This window comes from Drosophila santomea, chromosome 3L (assembly GCF_016746245.2).
Source record: "Drosophila santomea strain STO CAGO 1482 chromosome 3L, Prin_Dsan_1.1, whole genome shotgun sequence".
Taxonomy (NCBI): domain Eukaryota; kingdom Metazoa; phylum Arthropoda; class Insecta; order Diptera; family Drosophilidae; genus Drosophila; species Drosophila santomea.
In genome coordinates this window covers 5,869,329-5,893,144 of record NC_053018.2, presented here as the reverse complement: position 1 = coordinate 5,893,144, position 23,816 = coordinate 5,869,329, and the positions used below count along the sequence as shown (strand labels likewise).

General features: G+C 41.2%; 2 protein-coding genes and 1 long non-coding RNA gene across 20 annotated transcripts in view; 1 reads left to right on the top strand and 2 right to left on the bottom strand.

The window, feature by feature from the left end:
* The window catches only part of LOC120450058 (protein alan shepard), a 121,394-nt gene that overhangs the window by 39,199 nt on the left and 58,379 nt on the right, over positions 1 to 23,816 (top strand). For 16 of the 17 annotated variants that reach the window (XM_039632830.2, XM_039632828.2, XM_039632829.2 and 13 more), the window contains one exon: positions 20,186 to 20,521. In XM_039632830.2, the coding sequence (XP_039488764.1) occupies positions 20,186 to 20,521 (336 nt within the window). Of the gene's footprint in view, positions 1 to 20,185; positions 20,522 to 23,816 lie in introns of those variants that run through there. The other variant, XM_039632819.2, reaches the window with a different exon arrangement.
* LOC120450061 lies at positions 2,414 to 4,586 on the bottom strand. The gene is made up of 2 exons (XM_039632833.2): positions 4,378 to 4,586; positions 2,414 to 4,328 (listed from the first exon to the last, which is right to left on the bottom strand). Exons 1-2 carry the CDS (start codon positions 4,467 to 4,469, stop codon positions 2,588 to 2,590), a joined length of 1,833 nt encoding a protein of 610 aa, XP_039488767.1. The 5' UTR covers positions 4,470 to 4,586; the 3' UTR covers positions 2,414 to 2,587.
* Positions 14,935 to 15,659, bottom strand: LOC120450062. Of its 2 annotated transcripts, none has more exons than XR_005616244.2 (2): positions 15,211 to 15,659; positions 14,935 to 15,151 (listed from the first exon to the last, which is right to left on the bottom strand). It is a non-coding gene; the product is annotated as an uncharacterized LOC120450062 (long non-coding RNA). The 2 variants fall into 2 exon arrangements; XR_005616245.2 differs by having other exon boundaries at positions 14,935 to 15,147.

Below are 23,816 nucleotides of genomic sequence, written 5' to 3'. Positions count from 1 at the left end.
TGGGTTAGGGTAAAAGGGCTTCCAAGTTTTTGGCCTAAAACTTTTGCCTTTGCACATTGATTCAGTTGCAAAATCGCAAAGTTTGTGGTTCTGTTGCTGTTGGTTGCTGTCAAAGTTGTTGCATTTGCAGTGGGAATTATTTGCATGTATCCATGGTTTACACATAGTAACTGTCATTGTCAGTTAATGTAAATTTGTTTTATACAGTATTTGTGGTCCTGGTTTTTGTGTTGAACTAAAAATGTACAATTTTTCCTTTTGTTTTTAAAGCGGCATACAAAAATGTTACGAATGATAAACTACATAATATTGATTTGGAGACTAGTTAAAAAATTCTTGGCTTTAATAAGTTGATTCAAACTTGCATGTAACTTATTGAAGTCCTAAATTTTATAATAAATTATACATTAAATTGTGAAATTGAAAGTAAGCTTTTTATTATCTCAATTTTTAACACATTGTTACGGTAACATTGCGTATACGTTATATTTTCTTTTCGCCTGCCTAAAAGTGCTGTTTATCCAGGCACAAAAGTTGCCCAATCAATTAATCAGAAGTTCTCAAATGTGTGCCTTAATGACGTGTGCTTTGACTTTGTGGCAGCCAAAAGTGGGAAGTCCAAAGTGTTGGGGGGTATCACTTAACATGTCGAGGTGGGGTGTTAGAACCGAGGTTTATTTACATGGCCAGGTTTCTTGGGACCTGGCACGTCAAAAATTGCACCAATTACCTGTGATGGTTCGATGGATATATGTGCCTGCTCTAGTTATCCAACGCCCTGATTTCCCCACCCACTGCTGGGCACAGTCTGACAATTAATCACTTTGTCATAGGTGCCGGTCTACCTTCGATTTGCCAGCAAACACACACGGGCCTTCAATCATTAATTTATCATGTGCACTTAGCAGGAAAATTGCGACACTCCCCCACACAATTTTCCCACAACTGTCCTGTGTGTGTCCAGTGCCATGCATTGTTTTTATTTTTCCGGCTTTTCTTTCGAGGTTTCTGGTTTTTGTTTTGCATAGCTTGTCGTTCGGCCGTCGCTAACATATGACGCCATGTGGGCGGCGAGGGCGTGGCAGTCGCAGTAGTTTAATTACCACAGTTGAGCAGGGGGCGTGGCACAAGTGCAACTACAAATTAATTGCACCAACAATTTCCCAGCAGTGGAACGATATTTACACGCAAAATTAAAAATTAATGCAATCAGCAAACAGCGAAAAAATTCAAACCCATAAAGGATATGCCACAACACAAAAAAAAAGTTGTTTTGCACTTTAATTGTTCAGTTGATGAAATTTTAATTGTATTTGAGTGAATGCGATTTATTATAATAAATATATGAAATGTGCATAATAAAACCAAAGCTAACAATAATTTTTCTTCTCGTTTTTGTCGTTGCAGGTAAGCCGAATACTCAATTAATTAATTATGAAATGGTTGAAGGCAAAAAGCAGCAGTTAAAGCCAGCTGAAAGGTAGAAATGGTCATTTTGAAAACGATTTTACTCAGCGCGTCGTCTCTATTATCTCTCAGCGACAGGCGAGACCGCAATGTCAGTTCCGTATCCTTTTCTCCTTCGTCCTGCCGCCGGATGTCGAAAAATGCAATTTTTAAATTTCCATTAATTTCGCGCTGTCGACTTTTGTGAAATGTCGTAGCGTAGCTGGGTAGAAGCGAAAATCCAGCTCTCGAATGCAAAATAAAGACAGAAATGTCTACGGGTGCAACAACAATGTAGCTGTTGTCAGCCATGCAAATAAGCACAGGTGAGATGGGAAGACGAAGAAGAAGCGAACTGGTGGCACAGGTAACCTGCTGTCAAAGTGACTGATGCCCCAGAGTGTGTTCTGTTCTCCGTTCTGTTTTCCATCCAGGAGTAACCATCCTCGGGTAAATGGGAAAATGGTTAGGCTGCTCAGCAGGCCGCTGGCAACACACACATTTTTTTTCTTGCCACCACTTTACCTGCTCTGCTTTTAATGACACACACGGACCACGCCCACTCTTGCCGCCCATCGCTTGTCGAGTGGTGGCAATAACATAGAGATACCAAACGCTTCAAGGAGCCACGCGTCCTGCGACTATTTTAGCCAGATATCCTGCTGTTGTCATTGTGTCGCTGAACAAGCGACTTTACACCGACAACGTGACATTTAATTCAAAATGTTTTACGCGCGCCCTCGCAAGATCTCGTTTTTCTGCTATTCTCAAACACATTGTCCTCGTGTCGCGCTTGTTAAAAATGGTGGTAGAAAAGTCCTGCGGAAAGGATAACATGTTGAGACAAAGTTGAATGTAGAAAAGATGTAAGTGACAAATTGATGCTACTGAACAGGGACTTGCTGAATAATATGAACCACATAAACGATGTTCTTAACACACTACCACTACTTGTATAAAATAACAATTGAATAATCAATGTTTTTTATATTAACCAATTTATATATGTCAAATTTTTACATTGATAAATTTATTGTGCAAACTGTAAATCCAGTTACTCATTTAATATTCGGAGGCGTTGAAACACTACACCAATTTCGAGCTCTTTCGTTCAATAATGGAAATATTCATTGGCCCCAGGTTAATCCTCATCATCTTCCTCTCCCTCGCCTCCCTCGACAGCACCACCGCCACCGCCTTCCTCCTCCTCGACCATCTCCTCCGAGGAACTGACCTCCACAATGGGTTCGATCTCGGAGACCAAATCCTCCTCGAAATCGCTAATCTCACCCAGCTCTTCCAAGCACTTGTCGTAGTTCTCATCGAAACGGATATTCTCATTGAGCGATCTAACCTCCACATCCTCATCTGGAGGCAGTAGGGCAGGAGCTGTGCCCGGCGGACATTCCGTAATATTTCTTATCCGGAGCGTGTGTATATGGAATACAGCCGATCGATTTGATTCCAGTAGGATCTGATGGAAAACACTCAGCAGACGATCCATATTGCCGAACATGCGAACCGTGGCACTTTTGGGATCCTCGCCCTCCTCCAAAATGCGACCCACTATATTGTGGCGATACGGATCCATCAAGTAGATAAAGTCCGTCTTCTTCCACAGCGAGTACATCTGATTGTTGATCTGGAAGATCACATAGTCGTTTTGATTGAGAGCCTTCTCCAACATCAGATGGAAATCGTTGAACTTGTACATGGGCACACACTTCCACCAGCCCTCGTAAACATTTGGAGTCAGCATAATCTCGGCCACAAACTGACCCATGCGAATCTGTCGTGGAAACTCGTCAAGATCCATGGGTTTACTAAGATCCCCGCAGGGTTCCCAGCAATTTTTGCACATATTAACGCCGTAGCACATGACCTTGTCGTACATTTTCTGGTCCCACGTGGCCGGATGATCGATCTTGGAAGCCAATGCAGTTGCCACGGCCACAGGTAGAGCACTACGATTCCTCAACGCATCCTTTGAGTTCAGGGTAAGATGGAGATTAGACTTGACATAGGCATAATCGGAGGCAATCACATCGAACTGGCTCATCCGCATACCGTGCTCTCGCTCCCAACTTTGACCCGTACTTCCAGGGGTGGCCATACGAACTACGAGGATTTCTCTAATTGAAAACTTGGCATTCTTATGCAGATCGCTCTCCTTCTTGATCAGCCACACGACATTATCAAAGGATTTGAGAGCCAAGAGTAAAGGAAATCCCTCTTCATTGTTCGGTTTCATTGTAGTTCTGTCCCTGCCATTTACATCGAGCACCATCCAAATACCTTTCTCCTTCCAAATCAGCAGATACCAACTGGGTGTGAAGAACACGCCGTACTTGGCCTTCTTGAAGAAGGCTCTTAAGATTCTGCGAAGATTGCGTATGACGTTTTCGTAGCCGTAGATCTCAAAGGGCGCCTCCAACTCCATGGCAAACTCAATTTCGTTGATCTTGAAGTGGCGCGTCACCTTTTGCTCATTCTCATCGTAGATATCCGGCATGTCTGATGTATTTGGTGGGTACATGTTCTCTGAATCGTTAAACAAAACCTGACCCTCGGCCACCACCATGTCGATCGTTTCCGGTTTCCATTCATCGCGACGAGTGTAATAGGAGTGAGCAAATGCTTTAAGATTTGAAGCAAAGCGGATGCTCTCCTGATTCGGAATGCCCACCTTTACAGTTACCGTACCGGACACAACGCCAATGGGATAACCCAGCGATCGGTCGATATCACTGCGACGCATTCGCGCACATTCCTTGGGATCAAAAGGCCGAATGTAGGGCTCATCGTGACCGCCAAAGATCAGGCAATTCTTGAAGGAGCAGGGATTGTAGGGCTCAGGCCACAGTTTTTTCAGTCGCACCAGGCTTTATAGAGATTATAGAAATGAAAAAACATAAACGACATTCAACTTACGGTGCATCACAGGGCGGACAAGGTGGACAGGGTGAACAGGTGGGCTGACAACTTGAAGGACAGCAGGCTCCTCCTTGCATACGGTTGGCCATTTCACAAAGATTTTGAAATAGCAAAAACTTTGCTTGTATAACAAATAATTTTACAAGTTCCAATCGATTGTTTCCGATCGTTGTTACGAGTTACTGACGATTGACAAGCTGCTGAAATGTAGATCCGGTTGACTTGATTATAACAATTAATGTTAGCTCAACCTTATATAACAATTTTTACAAACTGCACTTCTTGTACAGATACAATCTCTTATATTCTCTACAAATCACTTATTCCTTCACTTAACCAGCCTTTCATTAGCCGCTCCCTTAATCAATTGACTAGCCTGCTAAAAGATTTGATCTGCTCTCAGTGCTCAGACAAAACCACATCGGTAAAACCTCTTGACTTTCATTACACAAATTGCGTTTGCAGTTGCTGGATGGACGAGGTGGTTTTCCCACATGGGATAGGAAACTTATGATAATTTTTATTGTCCACACGCCAAGTCAGCAGTGGAAATCAGTTGAGGGCCATTTTTGCTTTTGGCTTTTACGAGGCCGGCAGTTAATTCCTTATCCGGCCAACGGAAGAGACAGTTAACAGGCAACACAGCTAAATGTAATTGGAAAGCTCATCAAGTGCTGTCGTTCGTTGGCTTGCCACTTGAGTTGGCTCGGAAAAGTATGCAAAGAATTTGTGTTGTGCTGCCATCAAGTTTGGTTTATTTTCCTCCGCTGCTATTTTTGCGGTTTGCCTGTGAGGTTTATTGAAAATCAACGCGGCGTATACGTAACGTAACAGTGGAGGTACCAACCAAACTCGTCGACGAAGGAGTCACTCTGCTTAGCTCAGCTGCTTTGATGGCATTTACGAGCGAGTCCTTTATTGTCCTTTTGTTTTTGCTCCCTGTGTGGTATCCACGTAATTGGCTTACCAAACGAGACTTTTTTTTTTTGTTTTTGGGGTAAAAGTATATAGACGAGAGAGAGAGTCAGAGTACAGAGTGCTATTAACAATCTCGTTGTGTGCAACGTTTTTATTTCGTCATCCAATCAGCAAGGATACCATTGCTGCCCGTAACTCCCCCTTTTGGAGCACATGTAAGATTGATTCCCTGAGCAGCCATCAAAGGGGATTCCTTTGTTCCTCTTTCCTTTTTTTTTTCCCATCTTCCCCTCTGAGATTTTTCATTTTCGAGTAGTGGGGTTGCCGCGTGGACGGACTTCCTCCATTCGATATCTTCGCGGAGTGCAATAAATTTAGCTCGAATCGTAAATTTTAAACACTTCATTAAACAAACGAAAAGGAAGCGCAATCGCTTAACGATTATCGCCCGACTCTCACCCACTCACAATGAGATGCCGTCGCCCATTACTGCCTATGATTGCACTGAGCGCAAAAATCAGTTGTTCGTAAATATTTCAAATCGAAGGTGTAATAATTTAACTAGATTATGTAGCCTAAGATATTACAAATGGTAATAGATGATTTACGCTTTCCCTAAATGAGACAATTTAAAGCTCAAATTTATAAAGATAATTTATTTTTGTGCACTGCACAATTGGACTGGGTCTTGAACATTTTCTTTTCCATTTTCCACTTTCGGCGCTGCACCGAAGCCCGTGGGGAAAATTCTTGGCAATGCAGCCGAAGTGAACGGGAAAAACTTCAACTCCTCCTGTGTGCGGAGCCGCCACCATGATGACCAGTGAGGATTGGAGCCCAAACTCTCGTATTTGCCCATTTTCTAAGCGCCCCGGCTGTCGTCTGGTTCAGTGCTCAATAATGATTTCCATTGCGAGTTATTTGCATTTCCCCAAACTCATTATGTTTGCATTGTGCAAAAATTCGTTCGGACTTTTGCCATGGCCATCTACCTGAATCTGTTATCCGTCGTTTTCCACCTTTCTCTCCGACTCTCTCCCATCCACATTTTCGACTGCCTTTCACCCCGAAAATATTTCCAAATGCTTTGTTAGCCCTGGCGGTTTTCGGTGGCTGCTGCTAGTATTCTTGGAATTTTGAATGGTTTTTAGCTAACGAAATTCCACTCCCGTTGATTGAGTTATATTTCACAATTACCTCAAACTGGAGTGCAAGGAACTACATTGCTAGCTTATTGTAAATATGTTCAATACTATTTCTTTGGCTTGAACTCCATTTTTATAACGTTTAAATATTGAACAACATTACTTTTTGCTGGAAATTGCATTAGCTTTATAAACATTCTTGTAAAGGCATCTAAGTTGAAGAAAATGTGCACCATTTTTTAAAGATCATCAATTTAATTTAGTTTCTATAATAAATAAAATCATGTTGGAAGTATGAAACGTGGGCAAGCATAAAATGCGTTGAAAAATGATATTTGCAATGAGGAACGCCCATCATACTTATTTAACCCCCGCCATCCCGACCATTTCATTTCATTTCGTTTCGTTTATTACACGTCAAGCGTCAATGAATGTCAGTTTGACAGTTCATAAGACAAATACGACAATGGCAGCGGAAATGGTGGGATAGTTTTGAGGGCTTTCCAGGGGCGGAAAATATAGAGGAGAATATACAGGTGGGCAAGGACAGGTGCGACTGGATGTTCCGCTGCGGACATTAATGTGTCAGCGTGTGCAGCTTCTTGTGGCATATGAGGGACGTGCTCAGACGTCAGGACAGGACTCCTTTTGCCAGCAAGAAACGTCCTAGACCAACCCATTCACCCATTCACCCACTGCATCCCTGAATAATGTGTATGAATGTCGCCCGTAATACGAAGCCCGCAGTCTTTGGCCATTCCCAACGAACGTGTAAGTGTAAGTGGCCCCCGGCAAAAGGGAAGGATATCTATATATATATGGAATGTGGGATGTGGGTGGATGCGGCAGGATCAGGATGTGCCAGGATGTGCGAGATGCTGCAGCTGTCGTCGGAACATGACAACTTATTGGCATTTGGCTGCCTGCTACCCTGACATTTTGCTTCCACATTTAAGGCCTTAAACAGTTTCTAGCTGCAAATAGAAAATCAGATAAAAATTGTTAGCTGAGAAGAAGAGATGGCTATCAGTTTAATAGATTGAAAAGCGTAGATTACACTGGAAAATATGAAGCCTTTTAATTTAATAATTTCGTTTAACTAAATTATTAGACAAAAGCGTTTTCCCAGCGCTAGGACCTTTATTAAGGCTAAATATATAATATAAAATATTTTTTTTTTTTCCTGTGCACATTTGTGCTGCTAAGGACTTGCCTTCTTACAATTCTATCGCCTCTGGTCTAGCTGGGCTCCCTTATTGACATTTCCCCCTCCCTTGTTGACAGCCTAGAACGAACTTTTCAATGCATTGTCATAAATCATTTTGCGGCAAAAACAAGTTGAACGCCACGCCCACACATCTGACTGCCACATGCCGTGGACATACCATTGTGTGTGCCAGGGAAATGACCGTGGGTGGTGGAATAGTGGAGGGGGGGTGTGGAAAATAGGGGAAAGAGCAGTGCGGAAAATTCGAGGCAGTCCGAACGAGAGACAGAAATGTCAAAGTTGAGTCGGTCGAACTCCATGTGAAGTGGTGGGCATGGCTGCAATTCCCTTCCTGTTGGAATTCTACCTCCACTTATATGTACCCAGCTGCCTTGCCTTGGCATATGTCGAGTTCCTCGGTCATACAAGTTCTTAAGTACAGGAGAGTTCTGTAGTTTTTTTTTTCATGCTGTTTCTGGTTGCATTATTATGGGCGATTTAAGTGGCGAAAACGGCTTGAAAGAATGCCTGGGGTGACACTCAATATTGCGTATACGCCGCATTGTTCAGCATTGTCTGCTGCTCAAAATGCCTATTTAATATCATTCGTTGGTCTTAGACCTGATTTTCTCACACACTTTACAATGCTGATGCTTCTTGTTATGTTAGTTCCTTGAAGGTTGTATACTTTTCAGCTCTCTATGTGCTATAAGCAGCTGTTGCCAAATGGATTTCAGCTCCATTCTTTTTTACAGATTGAAAATGTTCTTGGCAACATGAGATTTTGATGTTCCTCGAAACCTGACATCAACAGCTGTTGTCATATATTTGTAACTTGATCACGGTACAGCCGTTTTAATATTACATAGGGGACGTAAAGTGTGTGATGGTTTCTTGTTAGGGGAAAGACATTTTTAAGTTATAAGTATTCTCCTGTTATATGGCCAAAAATTTGTCCTACTTACTGCATTTCTTAAATATAGATTTAGCTTCGCTTTCAGATTAGTTTAACCTGATATCCGAAATTTTTTGTTAACCCCGTTCACGGGTCTCATTAAGCAGCCATTTCTCAAATTCTCTCTCACAGTGCAGCAGAAAATGGCTGCCACTTGCTTTTAGCTGCTGCTCAATGTCCTGATTACTGGCAACTGCTTCCGTTTTTAATATTTATAATCCAGTGTAATTAAGACGAGAGCGCCAAAGAGTCGCGTACCAAAACGAAACGAGGAGAAAAATGTAGCATTAATTACCAGGAAAGCTTTTTATGGCAAGGACCCAGGAACCAGGACCAGTGGCGAAAGAAAGTATATATATTTCGTACATATAAAAAAGGAAAATGCCTGAATATAAATGCGTATCACTTGAGAAATGTATAATTAGTGGCAGTTAATAACTTTGTCGCGAGTTCTCACGCACCGAAAGAGGTTGGAACCACCGCACGCACTAATTAAATATAAAGTGGTTAGTGGGTTGGGTTAAAAATAAAGGAAAATAGGGGTTGCTGTATCGGCGAACCGTGCCATAAATTATAAAAGCCAAAAAGTATTATTAGTTGACCTCAAGACGGTTGGCGTGGGGGAAGGGGGTATTAAAAACCGCAAAAGCACTTTGACAAAGAGCAGAGTACGCTGAAAAATGCGTCTCAGATTGAGATAAGTTTCATCCCGAAAACCCCACAACCACTCCACGTGCAAAAAGTCCTTTGCCCGTTATTCTTGGCCTAATTTGTGGTTTTCCCTTTTGCTCTTTTTTGGTCTAAATTAGCTTCATTATTGTAATTAACTTTGTTTGCGCAGCATTCGCTGTCGTCGTCTCTGGACTTTTGTTAAATTTGGCAAATTAGTTGTCTGCTTTTTTGGGGAAAGGGGGGGATTGATTGTTTGCTGGGATAATTGAAACCTTAAACAAATAGCATTCGATTGAGCCTTGCGATTGACTTTGATTTGATTAGATTTATCTTGACGTTTTGCCTCAACGAAATTTCCTTTCTATTTTTATCTAAAATTGAACTCATTACATTGAAATTGGGAATTGGTTTTCTTCAATTAAATAGATTTTTCACTCCGATCACATTTCCTTTCCTAAAACATTTCTCATTCGAGACATATGTAACCTTTATTCTTGGACTGAAACCCAAATCAAAATTCAATTCGTTTTGTACTTGTGTGAGTGTTTGATTTTTTTTTTGTGTGTGTGTTGCGGGGGTGGTGCTTCCGTTTCCGTTTTGTGGCTGCCACGTGGCTGACATGTTAAAAGCCTAAATAATTGCCAACATTTTATTTATTTATTCGGCTCTTTTATTATTCTTCGGTTACAAAAAAGGTTTACGGGTTTGGGATATGTTCTTATTTTTATTCCTGCCTCTGCCTTTCATAAACATTTTAATACCATGACAAAAGAGTATTATAATTTTGATGAAGATGCAAGGCGGATTTATAAATAACAAGCAATGGGTTCTTTAAGTTTGAAAATATTCTTTAGGTGGTGTAAAAAATGTAGTCAGTACAAAAAAGAGGAAGCGAGCATTTGAACGATGATACCGATAAGTTTGCTTGGTGTATTTGTACTCTAAAGCTGCAGTCACACTGGTGAATAAAAAAATAAGTGTAGGCAAACTAAAAAATATTGGCAAATATATAAAAAGTCATTATAAAATGGAATACGAGGCTACAGGTAAGTAATTGTAACAATTGAAACACGTGTTGAAAATTGTACTTTGTGGCGACAGCGCAGCTCGTGCTTGTATAAATATATACTTATATGCATTTGATGATAAAGCTTTTTCCTAGGACCAGTTCTGTATACATTCATATGTATATGGTTTTATTGCCATTCGATTGCTCAGATTTCGCTGGCCTTCAGTTGGAGTTTCCTGTTTCATTTGGTTGCAAAGAACTTCAGTTCTCTGTAGTCTCCGCGAATCTGGACTTCTTGGGCTTTGTCAGTGAATGTTTTGCGTTCGATGACTTGACATCGCGAGAGTAATTGGCATATAGATTATTGCTATAGAAAGATATATATACATGGATCCACCGATGCCACATACATCTGCCTCACGATTTGACTTTAGCGACATTCATGAGCGGCTGCATCGTTTGTCATTGCTCCGATGGCATTTCAATTTGCATGGCATGACGACCGATTTGCAGGAGGATGCTATTGAGTTGGCCGATGGGAGTTTTGGTGCCATGGCAGTTGCAGCCAACAATCAGCATCAGAATCACCAGCAAAAGCCACGGCATCGCCCATGCAATCACAATCAATTTGCACAGGGACATAACCAACAGCAGCAACATCATCGCAGCAGCATTTCAACGTGGAATCACACGAACTCCTGGCGTTACCATGGTCAGGACCTGGTTGCCTCAATTCGCGGACATTATGTGAGTTATTTGCTAATTGCCGCGGCCGAAATGAAAAACAAAATGCGGTGGAAAAATCATGGAAATGTTTGCTTCTAACGATGGCGTGGCAGCAACATGTCAAACGCCGGCAACATGACAGTTCAGCCAACAGCAACAAATGCTGATGAAACCCCAGTGTTTTTAGAGTGCGAAAAAGCGAGGGGCACTGCCTTTGGTTTACATTTTCAAATGAGTGCTAAACACTTTGCTGACTTTGACAGCCGCATTTGTACTGAAGCGATTTAAGTGGGGCGTAGACAAGGTATTTAATTTTTAAAGCCGTTTTAAAGCTGGTTAAAAATATATTTCTAGGTTTAGGTTTTTAATATAAAGTATGAATCTTTAACAGTATTGAAACGTTAATACTTTCTGGCTCCGAATAAGTTTGTACAACTTTATTAGTATTTTCCTACCGAGTTTGTCCATTCATTTATTTCGATCTCCCTCGAGTAGATTGAGGGAAAATGTTCATTGCTATTGACAAACAAGAGACATTGTGCGGCTTTGATTGTCTCCTGGTTGGCTAGGATGCGCCAATACACATTGCCACAGCTCAACTGCATCTCGACCGCCCCTCTTAACCCCTACTCAGCGCTCCCTTAACCCCTCGCTGGGCCTTGGGCCTCCTTTAACCCGGTTCGGTTCGCCTGCCTGTGGCTTTTTCCGTCTTCGTGCGCTTTGGACGTGTTGGGACACCACTTAATTTCCGGCAATGCGAGTCACGTATGCTCCATCCTGCCTTTATGTGCAATGACATTTTCATTTTGTTCACACTCACCAAAACACACACACACACACACACAGACACACCACACACACACACATGCGGGCGCGCGCAGTCACACACAGACACTGTGTGCAGACATGTTGCAAAATGGCAAACACTTTTTGGCCTTGCGAAAAGTTTTTGTCAACTCATTTTGTTGCAATTTGCACAAACTCCAAAACAAAAAACCAGAGGAAGACGACTACGACGACAACGACGATGGGAAACTCGATTATTTTTAATTAAAACAACATTGAGGCTAGGGAAAAGCCTGGAGAAAAGCTGAAAATTCTGAGCCAAAGAGTTGCACGATTCAATTGCAGACTTTTCTGCGGTCAAGTAGCGAGTTTAGGGCTTTTCCCTTGCCTTTTTCCTTTAATTACACGCTAACGACGAAGCTCGGAGCTCGCCAAACTTGAATAGATGAGAACAGATTTTTCCGCGGGAAAACCAACCAGACCGTGAGATTAGAGAAAAAAATAGAAAACAAAAAAAAACTGGAAAGTGGACAATCTTCAAGGAACTCTGTCTGCTTTGAAATGCGATTCTTGTTTGGCTTTTGTGATGCGTATCATAATCGGAACCAACCGCCGCAAAACGCCAGTCATATCCGATTTAATGAGGGGGATGGTTGCTCTTCTGGATTTTTGCCATCAATTGTTTGCCATCATCGATTTGTTTACATTAAGCGGAAACCATTTGTTTACTTTGCCCCTGTGCTGCTGGGGGTTTTCTTTTTTTTTTTTGTATTTTGGCGAAATGAAATTACATCCGCCAAACGTGTTTGGAATTCTAGAAAAAGGGCAAAAATTAAACGGCTACCAGGTATTTGGGTTTATTTTAGAACTCAATTCTTTAAGAAAACAGTACAGGTGCTAGAAATGTCATACTTAAATGTTAACTTCGTAATTGTGTTTATTAACAAATAAATTGCATAGTCGCTCTACGTAAATGTTGTAAATAATGTGCGGTCTTAAAATTACCTACAAAATAATTTCGAAACTGGCAATTTGATATTTATGGAATTTCAAACAGGAAACACCGCCGCCAACCTCTCGTGGCAATTACACATCCTAAATGGGCTAATTTTCACCGGCCTTGCAGCTTTTCTCACACACTTGAGAAAATAATTTTCCAGTTGCCACTAGAAATGGAAAAGGCAGAACCGAAAATTATAATTAAATTTTGCGTTTTGCATTACCTCCCCCTACCTCACTCCCCACAAGTGGGCGTTTGAGTGTTTGGGCTGCCTCATCCGCTGCCACGCCCACCAGCCCCTGTCTGCGGTATTAGCGTTGAGCTCTGTATGACAGAGACGGGAAACCGCTAGACAAACGACCAAAGCAAGACAAATAAAAATAACACACAATGTTGTTGCTGGTGGAGTAGTTGGAAGGATGGAAGGAAAATCTGCAGCTGGGACTTGCCACTCAGCGTGGGAGTTTTGGAGAGCGAAGATTTATTGGCCGGGCCCAAAGGAGGATTACCCGAGCGACAGGATCCTTGTTACCATAAAGCCGCTTAAAGATTTTCATTTCCCAGCCACCCACAAGAAAACAACAAAAACAAAAAAAGAAATAAAAAGAAAACGCAACGCGGAAGCAAAGGCGAAACAAAAGCCGTTTCGAAGACAAATGAAATAAGGAATAATTAATTTTATATGGTCCGTTGTCGTTATTGTTGTTTGATTTTTAATTCCGGATGGTAAAAACTTTAATTGGTTTGGCTGCTGATAAATTTACTTCATAATTTGTTCGCTCTTAATTGTTTTCAACACGGGGGTATAGTGTATAAAATTACATTGCCTGCACTTTGGCCATTGCGCTTGTAATTTGCCGCGTGCGCATTAAAAATTCAATAAAAATACTCACTAAATATAAATGCAGTGGCAGCGGCAGCGGCAGCAGCAGCAGCAGCAGTAGCAGCAGCCGCGGAGTGTTAAAAATTTTCATTAAAACTAAAATTACAATTTCGATGGCGGACAAGCGGACAGCGGAATATAAAGTTTGCGCTGGGTGGGTGGCACGGGAATTTATGATGCTTACGTGACCGCTGAAAGGGGGCTTAAATGATGGCTTAAATGAGTCGTGCCTGGCTGGCATAAGTTCGCCGTTTCCCTGCACTCCGCTCCTGCATTTGCCAGTTGCATTTGAATTTATTAACAAAAAGTTGGCCCACGTCCAGTCGTCGTCGGTGGCAGGCAAACTACAAGTGAAATGTAATTTTACGGCTGGGCCTAAAATAAATAACAGTTTGCAGGATACCCAGGGAGAACGGCGTAACTCAGGCACGTGAATGTTTCGAAATTATTTTCCATTGTCGAAAAAGGAGCATTTCCCATTTGGGCAGCGAAAGGTTAAATTACTAAATTGCATTTGGCCAAGCGCATCTATAGGAAATGGAAAATCTGCGTATGATTTCTGATCAAAGAAAATTAAATTCCCTTTAACGGAAAAATATTTCAATATGCAATTCAATTTGTTTTATGTTGTACGCTGAAATCACTGAGATCAATCACTTAAAAATCAAAAATAATTTTATAAAGCAAACATTTTAATTTAGGCAGCAAACCTGTTTTGAAATATCATTTTTGTTGAAGTATTTTTTCGTTTTAAGGGTAAATCCAGGCCTAATGGCACATTGTTGGGTTTTCGCGATACAAATAAAATATAAGCATAAATAACCCGGAAAACATCTGTTTCCTAAGTTTTCTTTCCACGGCGTACAAAATCACTTAGTGCAAAAGTTTCTTCATTTTCCCCTCGATTTTTCCGTATTGTTTTGTTGTTTTGACTGCTGCTGCGCCCCAAAGGCGTTAAAGGCTTAGACGTATTTTCCGAACCTAACACCCCGAGTTTTCGGCCAAAAAAAGTACCCCCCTTTTTCCCCACCGTTTTTACTGCTGAAAATGTAATTTTGTCGTAAATGTCATTTTTTATGTTGCTTCGCTCTTTTGTTGCCGTCGTTTGCAATTGTTTTTGCTGTGCGTTTTGTTGTGTTGGGCCAAAAAAAAAATAACAAAAAGTATATAAGAAATAAGCGCAAGAAAAATGTGTTCAAATCAGTGGCAGCTAAGCTTTTCCCCCAAATTTCCCAACCCTTTCTTCGACGGCATTTCAACTCGTTCATTTTATTGGATTTCTTGCTGCTTAAGACTTTTTTTTGTGCGCTGCTGGTTGTTACATTTAATGAAAATTTGTTGGTAACGTGAAAGGCGTGGAAAATTTTAAATTGATTATCGCACAGACGGGGGGCAATGAGAATTATCCTGACGGGGTTTCCCTCACTGCATGAGCCTTGTGCCGCTTTTCCTTTTCTGTGGGATCTCTGCCTAATGTTGTCGAGCAATGTAATATATTATCGTTTATGATGTTAACATAAAACTTGCACGCTTCGCCGAGTGAATTGGTGAGTTGGTGGCTTGCTTTGGTGCTACTCAGTACCTGGCCTCTTCCACTTTTATGCCTCACTTGCCACATGCTCATAAAATAAACGCCCCAAGATGGATTGCCTCCCCCTTGGTCATCCATGCTTCCATTCATCCATCCAAATGGTAATCCTGATCCCTTGAGAGCATATTCCTCGGTCCCTTTTTTATCATTTTGCATAAGTTTAGTTGCGTAAACCCCTGGTTTATGGCTCCATTTGGCAAATGAATTATGAGATTGATTTTGTTGGACTTTAAAGTTAAGTCAAGAATAATAAACGTAATGTAAATTTCTCAATACATTTTGTCACACTTAACTGATTTCATGCGATATATTAATAAAAAGTAACACTGTCTTGCAACTAAATCAACATGTTAAATGTTATATAAAATCGCTTTTCAATTTGTATGCATAACATTTTCGAAGCAACAAATAGCAACAGAGTCGTCGCCTACTCTGCCAAATAAATTTTTTGTTTCATTTGCAAGAAATGCATATTCATTCCCAACTCTTCCGCAAGGCAGAAAAAGAATAAATAAAATAATTTCGAAAAAGAGATGCTTTCGCTTTTTTTTTTTTTTGTATAGAAAAATATGCAAAATAGGCAGGAAAAGTTGCATATCATATGCACTCATACACATGAAAGCAGTTTTGCACTGCGCCTCATTTTCATTTTTAGCTGCAGCTTTTCTTCTGCCGCCTGACTATTTTTAGCCCTCGAGTCGTCCGTATCCTTGTCTATATATTCCGCCCATTGCCACGCCCACTCCTCACCCTCAAGCGCTTTCACTCGTGAATTTAAATGCGGGAAATGGTGAAAATGGGAGGGTGAGTGGGGGAGTGGGTGGACATGGGACAATACGAAAATTTAATTTACCGCATAGAATTAAAATAGGCAAAAGTCCGGAAAAAATAAGCGAAAATTTTGTGCCTGAAAGGCAGCAACAAAATGAAGGAAAATCCTTTTGTTTTCCGCTCTTGCGCCTACCCACGATACCCCTCACCCTTCGCCCCTTTTCCCCTTTTGCAACCCCCTGGAAAATTCCATGCCTCCTTCTCCCCTGAGACATTGTTGTTGCCGCCCACGCCACTGCCGTCGGTTTTAATTATGGAAAAAGTTTTTGCTTTATTTAGTTTAAACAATAAGTGGTTGGAAAATATGAATTATACAAAGAGACAGCTATGTTTGTGTGTCTGTATGTGTGTGTGTGTGGGCGCGTCTGTCTATGAGTGTGTGCAAACATTTCTTGAGGAAAATGCAAATATTTTTTGTTTTATGCTTTTCCACCTTCGTCTTTTTTTAATGCCTTTGCATTGCAGTTTGTTTGCTGTTTTTCATATATTTTCCATGTGCTATTCAAATAGTTTTTGCATTAAGTAATTTGAAAACGTTTTGAATGGATATTAAAGGGTGGAATTGTTTTTCAAACTTTTTAAAAAAGTGACATATTTAAACTAACTATTTTACTTAGTTGTTTTGCACATGTTTACCTACCTTTGAACACATTCATATCCTTCTGTTTATTTTCATTCTCCCAGAATTTCAATTAAAACTCAATAAATACCTCGCATTTAATCCTATTTAAATTTTCCATTCTTCTTAAAGTATCTAGGAATGCAGAGCTTAACTCACTCCCCTTTTTTTTTGGTCACATTATACCAACTCACGTATTTCCATTGGCCCGCAGCAAAATCGAATTTGCGCATAAATTTTCGAAAAATGACAATAAAAATGACAAAGGCTCTTCGTCGTAGCCACGAAGCTACACCAGCAACAACGACCGCTAATCACAAAGCGTTTATCAGTGGATACCCGCCCCATATATAGCAACTCTGAAAATGTCGGAAACCCCAAAAGACCGAAAAGCCACCCCACCCATTTCAGTGTGCCTCCTGCTGCCTCTCCACCTGTCAGTTGGTAATAAATTATTATCATTAATATTTTGCGCTTGATTTTGCCCCCAGGAAGGACTACCGCCGGATAACGGTCGAAAGGACCCAAACGAAACGTTTTTTGCATAAAAATTAAGCGAACACCAATAACAGCGAACAGTTTTCGGGGTAATAGAATATAGAACAAAAGCGTCAACAGAAATGTTTGAGAGAAGACCAAGTTACTAGCAGGGAGAGCCTTTTTCCTGCACTTAAAATAATTGGAATTTGTATGAAGATAGGAGAAAATTTAAGTAATGCACAGGCGACACCATAATGAAATCTTTAGTAATTACTTCAATTTGTAAAAAATCTCTTAGGTTTTTACATGATTTGTTCAAGTGTCTAAAAGTAAAATTGTTGAATCCATGTAATGACAATTTTTAAATCTACAGAATTTTTAAAAATACTTATTTAGTTCATTGATGCATTTATTCCCAGTGTATTTGTGTGTGTGCGTGAGTCGGAACAACTTTACAAACACCCTCGAAGTGCACGCGATAATGGCTCCCAATTTGGTAATTAATCACGTCCTCGTTTCTATTCTCGTCCCCATTCCTCGCCAAAAACAGCCACAGCTGCCCATTAAGACTGGAGCATGTTGGCTAGTCACCTCCTAGGCTTCATATTTTCCATTAGCTTTCCGTTTTACCTTTTATATACACCTATATACGAGTATATATGTATATACACCTGTGTGGAGGAATTTTTCCAGCCGCCAGACGTTGTTGCAGTCAACGTTAAAATTAAGCGAATTTGAACGAACGATAAAATAATTACCTTTATGATTATTTTCGGTGGCCGTAAAGTTGGGGGGCTATTTTTCTGAGGTGTGTACGTGTGTGTGTGTGTGAGTGGGGGGGGGGCTGTGTTCGATGTGCCAAACGTGTCTAATTTAGCGGCTTAAATTTATAGCGTTTGTGCGCTTAAAATGTTTGGCTATTCCATTTTATGACCCACCGAAGGCAATTGATGGGTTGAACGGCAATGGTGGTGTTTTTTGCCTGTCATGTTCTACGGCGAAATCGTAATAAATGGGGAATGTGAAGGCTGGAATGGATTTGAAGCTAACTTTTAAGGAGCCAATGTGTTCGCAATTTGCACAAAATTTCTAAAGCCTACTTTTTAGATGATATTGTGAGCAACAAAAGTATTTAAGTTGGCTTGTACAAGGCCATTCAAATTTTGGTTTCTGTATAAAATATTATTAGTTATATCTTTACCATTTATTTTATTTTAAAACGCTTAGTTGCGTTTTAAAAATTTCACTCAGCAGAGATTAATTTTTAATAAATGGTTTTAATTTACTTGGTCCTTAGCTTAGTAAACAAACGAAAATGAATACATTTTTAATGCTTCACATTGCCCTCGTACCTTCACGTCCCTACCTTGAAAATCCCAATTTTTCAGCCTGAAGTTTATGTCAAAATGCTGTCACGCCTGCCTCGATTTTTCAATGCATATTTTCTCTGCCCTACGTTTTTACCCCTTGGCACTTTTTTCCACTTGGCAAACACACACGTCCACCACTCCAATTCGAATGGCAAACCATTATTACTCGTTCTCTGCCATTTAACTGCCAAATTACAGGCACCCACAGCTCAGCCTTCGTTTCCCGCAAAACCGCATTCGAATTGCGTGCCCACAAAAATTAACTGAAAACGTGAAGCTCCCTTACAAAAACAAAAAAAAAATTTCGAAAAACGTGGACTAAGTGAGAGGAGCATGAGGAAAAATAGGGTGAAAAACAAACTGAAAATCAAATATTTGCCATATTTTGCAATTGGAAAATCAGCGACAGCACGCAAGGCTTCAGTTGAATCCTTTTAGAAACCAGGACATACACACATGAGTTCCTTCCTACCTCGATCACGCTGAAAATAAAAATGGCGGAGCTCGTTTGTTTCCGGTTTCGTTGCGTTTGTTTTCGCCACCCTTTTTTTTGGAGGGAGGATTTTCTTTTCGTTCTGTTTGTGCCACGAAAGATTCGACAAAACGACAGCGAGAATCCCCGAAAAACATCACATTTTTCGCCTTGCACATTTCAGTGGCATATACTCGTAAATTTGTATATGTGAACCACAGAGGCGGGTTTATTTGTGTTTATGCCAAGTGACCCCAAAGAACCGGTGAGGGAATGAGTGCGCCAAAAAAAAAAATGGCCCAAAGCAACAAATGCATTTGCAATGCAAAACTGGAGCACACAACACTCGCACAGGAAGCGACCCGGCAGCAAGGACACCCGGCGACTGTTGCATCTGTCCACGCCCACCGCCCACCACCCACCAATTCTCATGTGCTGTGCTCCAGTCCACAGAAGTGGGAGTTGGGCGGGCATTATTTATGGCAGGCATGTTTCTATAAACATACCCTGTTATTTCCTTAACTGAAACCCTTTGGGGATTTTGTTAAGGGATTTTAAAGTGATTTCAAAACTGTAGTGATTTTGATACCTTTACGATATTGTACACATTTCATTTAAAGTCAAGATCAGCGTTTTTTGCGCTGTAATGTTATAAAGTACTACAGAGTACATATCTGCGTGTAGTAAATATTTTTCAGCGTAACTTTCTATTATCGTTTTGCAATGAATGCGCAACTGGCACTCAATAAAACAAAATCTCCCTGCCATGATTCATATGCACTGCCAACACCACCATGTGTGCATTAGAACGGATGTCATGGCGGTTTTTCTAGCGGTAAACAAAACCTTTACAGCAGAGCCGCAGCTGGCGTTCTGCGGTTTTTATTTACGCCAAAACAAAAAGCCCGTGCAAAAACCAGATTATTTATGCCGAAACTCAAACCACACCAGTGGAAAATCTATTCCGCACCATATCGCTTTAGAGATTTTAATAGAGATCGTATAAGTACTGCAAACTGTTTTGCGATAATAAATGATTAAACGATAAGAAATATACATGTATTTTGATTTATTATATAAAATTTAACACGACATCACTGCAATTATTCAGAACCCAATTTCCTTTGTGGCTTTTTTACAGGGGAGCTCGTCTAGCGCCGCCGCCGCACCTCCAACATCGCGCAGCGCCTTCCCCGGCGCCCCGCTCACCGCCTCAGCCGTCGCACTCAAGGGCGCCCTCCCACAGCGGCCACCGGCCATGACAAGTCCCGCAGCCGCTGCCGCTGGCGCCGCTCTGGCCGCCGGTGCTCCATACCGCGGCGCCGCCAGCTGGACCCCGCAGGGCTATGCCCCGGCCGCTGCCGCAGCCGCCGCTGCTGTCGCCCAGCAGGCAGCCTACCGCTATACGGCGCCGCTGCCCCAGCCGGCGTATGCCGCCTATACGCCGCACACGGCCACCACACCGGCCACAACCACGGTGAGTACTCAGATACCCTGTAAAACGCCAGTCACTTGTGTCTTAAAGTATACAACCTTGTATTGGTCACTTCTTGTACTTCCCAAAACTTTTAACATTTATATTATAACTATATAAAAACCCTTTTATAATCACTTATAAAAGTTCTTATAATCACAGCATATCTAATTTATATAAATAATCCAATGCGCCATTATTTAATCTTCGAAAAATTCTACAAGTTACTCACAACAAACTCTTCGTTTTAATCGAGTCCTCATTCCACCAAGAAAACGCCATTAACAAATGGAAAAACTGCAGGACCAGCAAAATTTTCCCCACGTAAAATGGGCCGAAAAATCCACTTTGATGAATTCTTCAATTCATGTCTAATGGTGCGCATAATCGAAAATTTATGTGCGTCCATCAGGAGGCAAATGGAACTCAAGTGTTTTTACACTTCCAAGCACTACCTTTATTAACTCGCTCCTCCTTCGCTTTCTTATTCAACCTATTGATTGTCAAGTGTAGTTCCTCAGTTTGACAACAGATAGACGTGGCAAGAAGTGGCTTGTCATTTATTGAAAATTGCTGAAGCAGCAATTTATTTATGGCACCCACTGTTTTCCCCTTCAAAGTGTTTGCGAATCACATTTTTCGAGTTACTGCGAATGATATTTTCTTTTCAATTTCTCCCACAGCTAAAGAGCCTTTCTCTGCGATTCTCATCCACTCTAGCTAAAGAGTCTTACTCCGCGATTTTCATCTGCCATAGCTATAGGTCCTTTTCGTTCCACCTAAAAGGACACTGCCTACGATTGTCATGCCCTCGACTTGCCAGCTGGCATTCATTTGCCTGGCCCTCGTTTTGATTTGTGTCCTATGCTGATGAGAAATAGAGCGTACAGTCACAATCAAGACCTTCGGACAATCAATTAGCCCGTTTGTGGTTTTTCGCACTCGGACATTCATCAAAGTCGAGCCATTTTCAATTTGAGAGTCAGACAAACAGCCGCAGTATCGTATCAGCAGCATCATTAATAACGAACAATTAAGAATTTTCGTGGATAGGAGGAGTTGACAAGTCGAAACTGCCGCCTGTGTGTGCCAACGACTTAATCAGCATTATCTGGCTTCTACTCATTTCCCAGCTTTTTGCCTCCTGCCACCAATTCACTCCACTCCAGTTGGGCTCAAAAGTTCACTGCTGTGCAAATATAATCCGTGCCCCTGCCCAGAACCAAAAACCCAGAACGATTGAATCGACTTGGGGGTAGAGGAGTGCTCCATCATGACGAATGATGTTCGCTGCCTGGTTCTGACAAATTTAGCAACCAACCCCGCCGTCACAGCTTGTTATGTGCATAGCTATCTCTTTGCCAGAGTTTTCAATTTGATTTACAAATGATTTTCAATTCGAGGGCTGAAGAAAAATTCGCAGCCTTTGAAGGAGTTCTTCTTGCTTCTTCTTTTATTTTGCTGCCACCCCTTTTCTTTTTGGTTTTTTGTTGTTTAGCCCGAAGGCAAGAACAACTTCTAATAAATGCGCCGAAAAAGTGCTGAAAATAAACGAGCAAATAAATAACCAGTCACACAACGAACGAACTCGCGCCACCCCTTCAGGTAGTATTCCTTGGAAAAATTCTTGCATTTTCCACGGTTTTCGTGGCCTGCGGGCCACACCACTCATGCCATGCCACCCACTTTTATTTCTATTGGCTTCGTTTCGCTCTTTTCGGCTCCATCCTCCTGTCAGCCAGCCATTCATTCATTCATTCAACGTCGTCAATGGCAGTTAAATAATCCAAGAAGGAAATGTATTTTTTGTGGGCGTCATCGTCGTCCTCGTAGTCGTAGTCGTCTCCTGATGTCCAGTTCCAGTTCCAGTTCGATGGCCATTAAAGCTGCATGCGAATGTTGCTCATAAATATAAAGTGCGGCTACTTATTTCGTTTCCATTTTTTTTTTCGTCTCCATCCTGTATTTTATGAAAGGTTTTCTTGCAGGGGGGCGCCATAGATTATCGCTTTTGATTTGAGTGTCGTTAGCCCCCCGGTCTCGGTCTTTCTCTGTTTGCCCAAATTGTTCTGCTCGCTTAATGTTTGGATTAAAAGTTGGATAAAAATTCAAGCAAATCTGCTTTAATTATAATTAGTTTTGTTTGCGATTGCTGCTTAGCAAAAGTTAGTTAAACAAAAAATAAGTGGTTTGTACCCAAAGTCTAATTATACTTACGTATTTCTGAGTCTCTGACTACCATTTTATTTATTAAAGACCTGTATTATTATATGTTGGAAACACAATTTAGCCTAGTCCAAGCCTATATTTCCCCCATTATAATGCAGATTCCAATTCCAATTGTCTTCGGGCCTTATTCAAGTCGGTAGTTATTGAGTGGAAATGCGTTTGGCCTGAGAATACATAAGATTATAGCCATCAACTGGGACAGCACAGGCAGATGTCCTTCCTTCTGGCCGTTTCTTAAGCATTTTGTCATAACTAAAGGATGGAAATAAGAGGAAAATCCAGAGTAGACGTGATTACAATCGCTGGGAATGCAAGTTTTCTTCATTGCTATTCAATGTGCAGTTACATTTCCGTTCTGAGGACACGATATCTCCCTTGGTTCCGCTCTCTTGGGCAGCTGGTTAGTTTTGCAATAACTATAAACATTAGTTTAATTTTAAACTAGTCCATGTATATTCAGTTGGCTCCTTTGAGATCTGCACACTTGAGAGCGTTTTGTCCGCTTTCCTTCCGTTTTGGCCCCAACTTGTTGATTGTGTTCCGTTGAGCGCAAGAAAAGCAGAAGATAGAAACGCATAAATGTAAATGTTATTCTTGTGCATTTTATTTCGTTTTAAATTTTAATTATTTTTAGCTGCCAGCAGCAGTGGAATTGAGTTGGCAGCACAGGACGCACTCTCACAAGAAAATTCAATTTGTGTAGGTGGTTTTGCGTGATGGGTTGTTTTGCCCGAACAGCAAGACAGTTGGACGCGTCTCTCTGGGCACTTTGGCTTCAAAAGCAATTATTGTTGAAATATTATTTACATATTCCACAGACATACCATCGTACCTTGCTATCATCCGCCTGCGCCTTGCTTTCTATACTATACTATCACTGGCGTTGCTCACGGGTCGTATGTGTGTTATGCAAATGTGTCGCAACTAAATGCAACATAATATATCATCAACTCTCGTTTTGGCATGCAAAGCTGGCAAACGAGAGTTATGAAATTTTCAATAGAAATGCGAATGCGTTCAAGCCGCAGAAAGGGATAAAATGGGGTAATGGAAGAATAGAACTCAAAGT

Bases quoted from the DNA above. Each gene is read 5' to 3' on its own strand.
- LOC120450061 (XM_039632833.2), bottom strand. From the start codon at position 4,469: ATGGCCAACCGTATGCAAGGAGGAGCCTGCTGTCCTTCAAGTTGTCAG. The intron at 4,329-4,377 runs GTAAGTTGAATG...ATCTCTATAAAG, and splicing joins TGTCCGCCCTGTGATGCACC to CCTGGTGCGACTGAAAAAAC.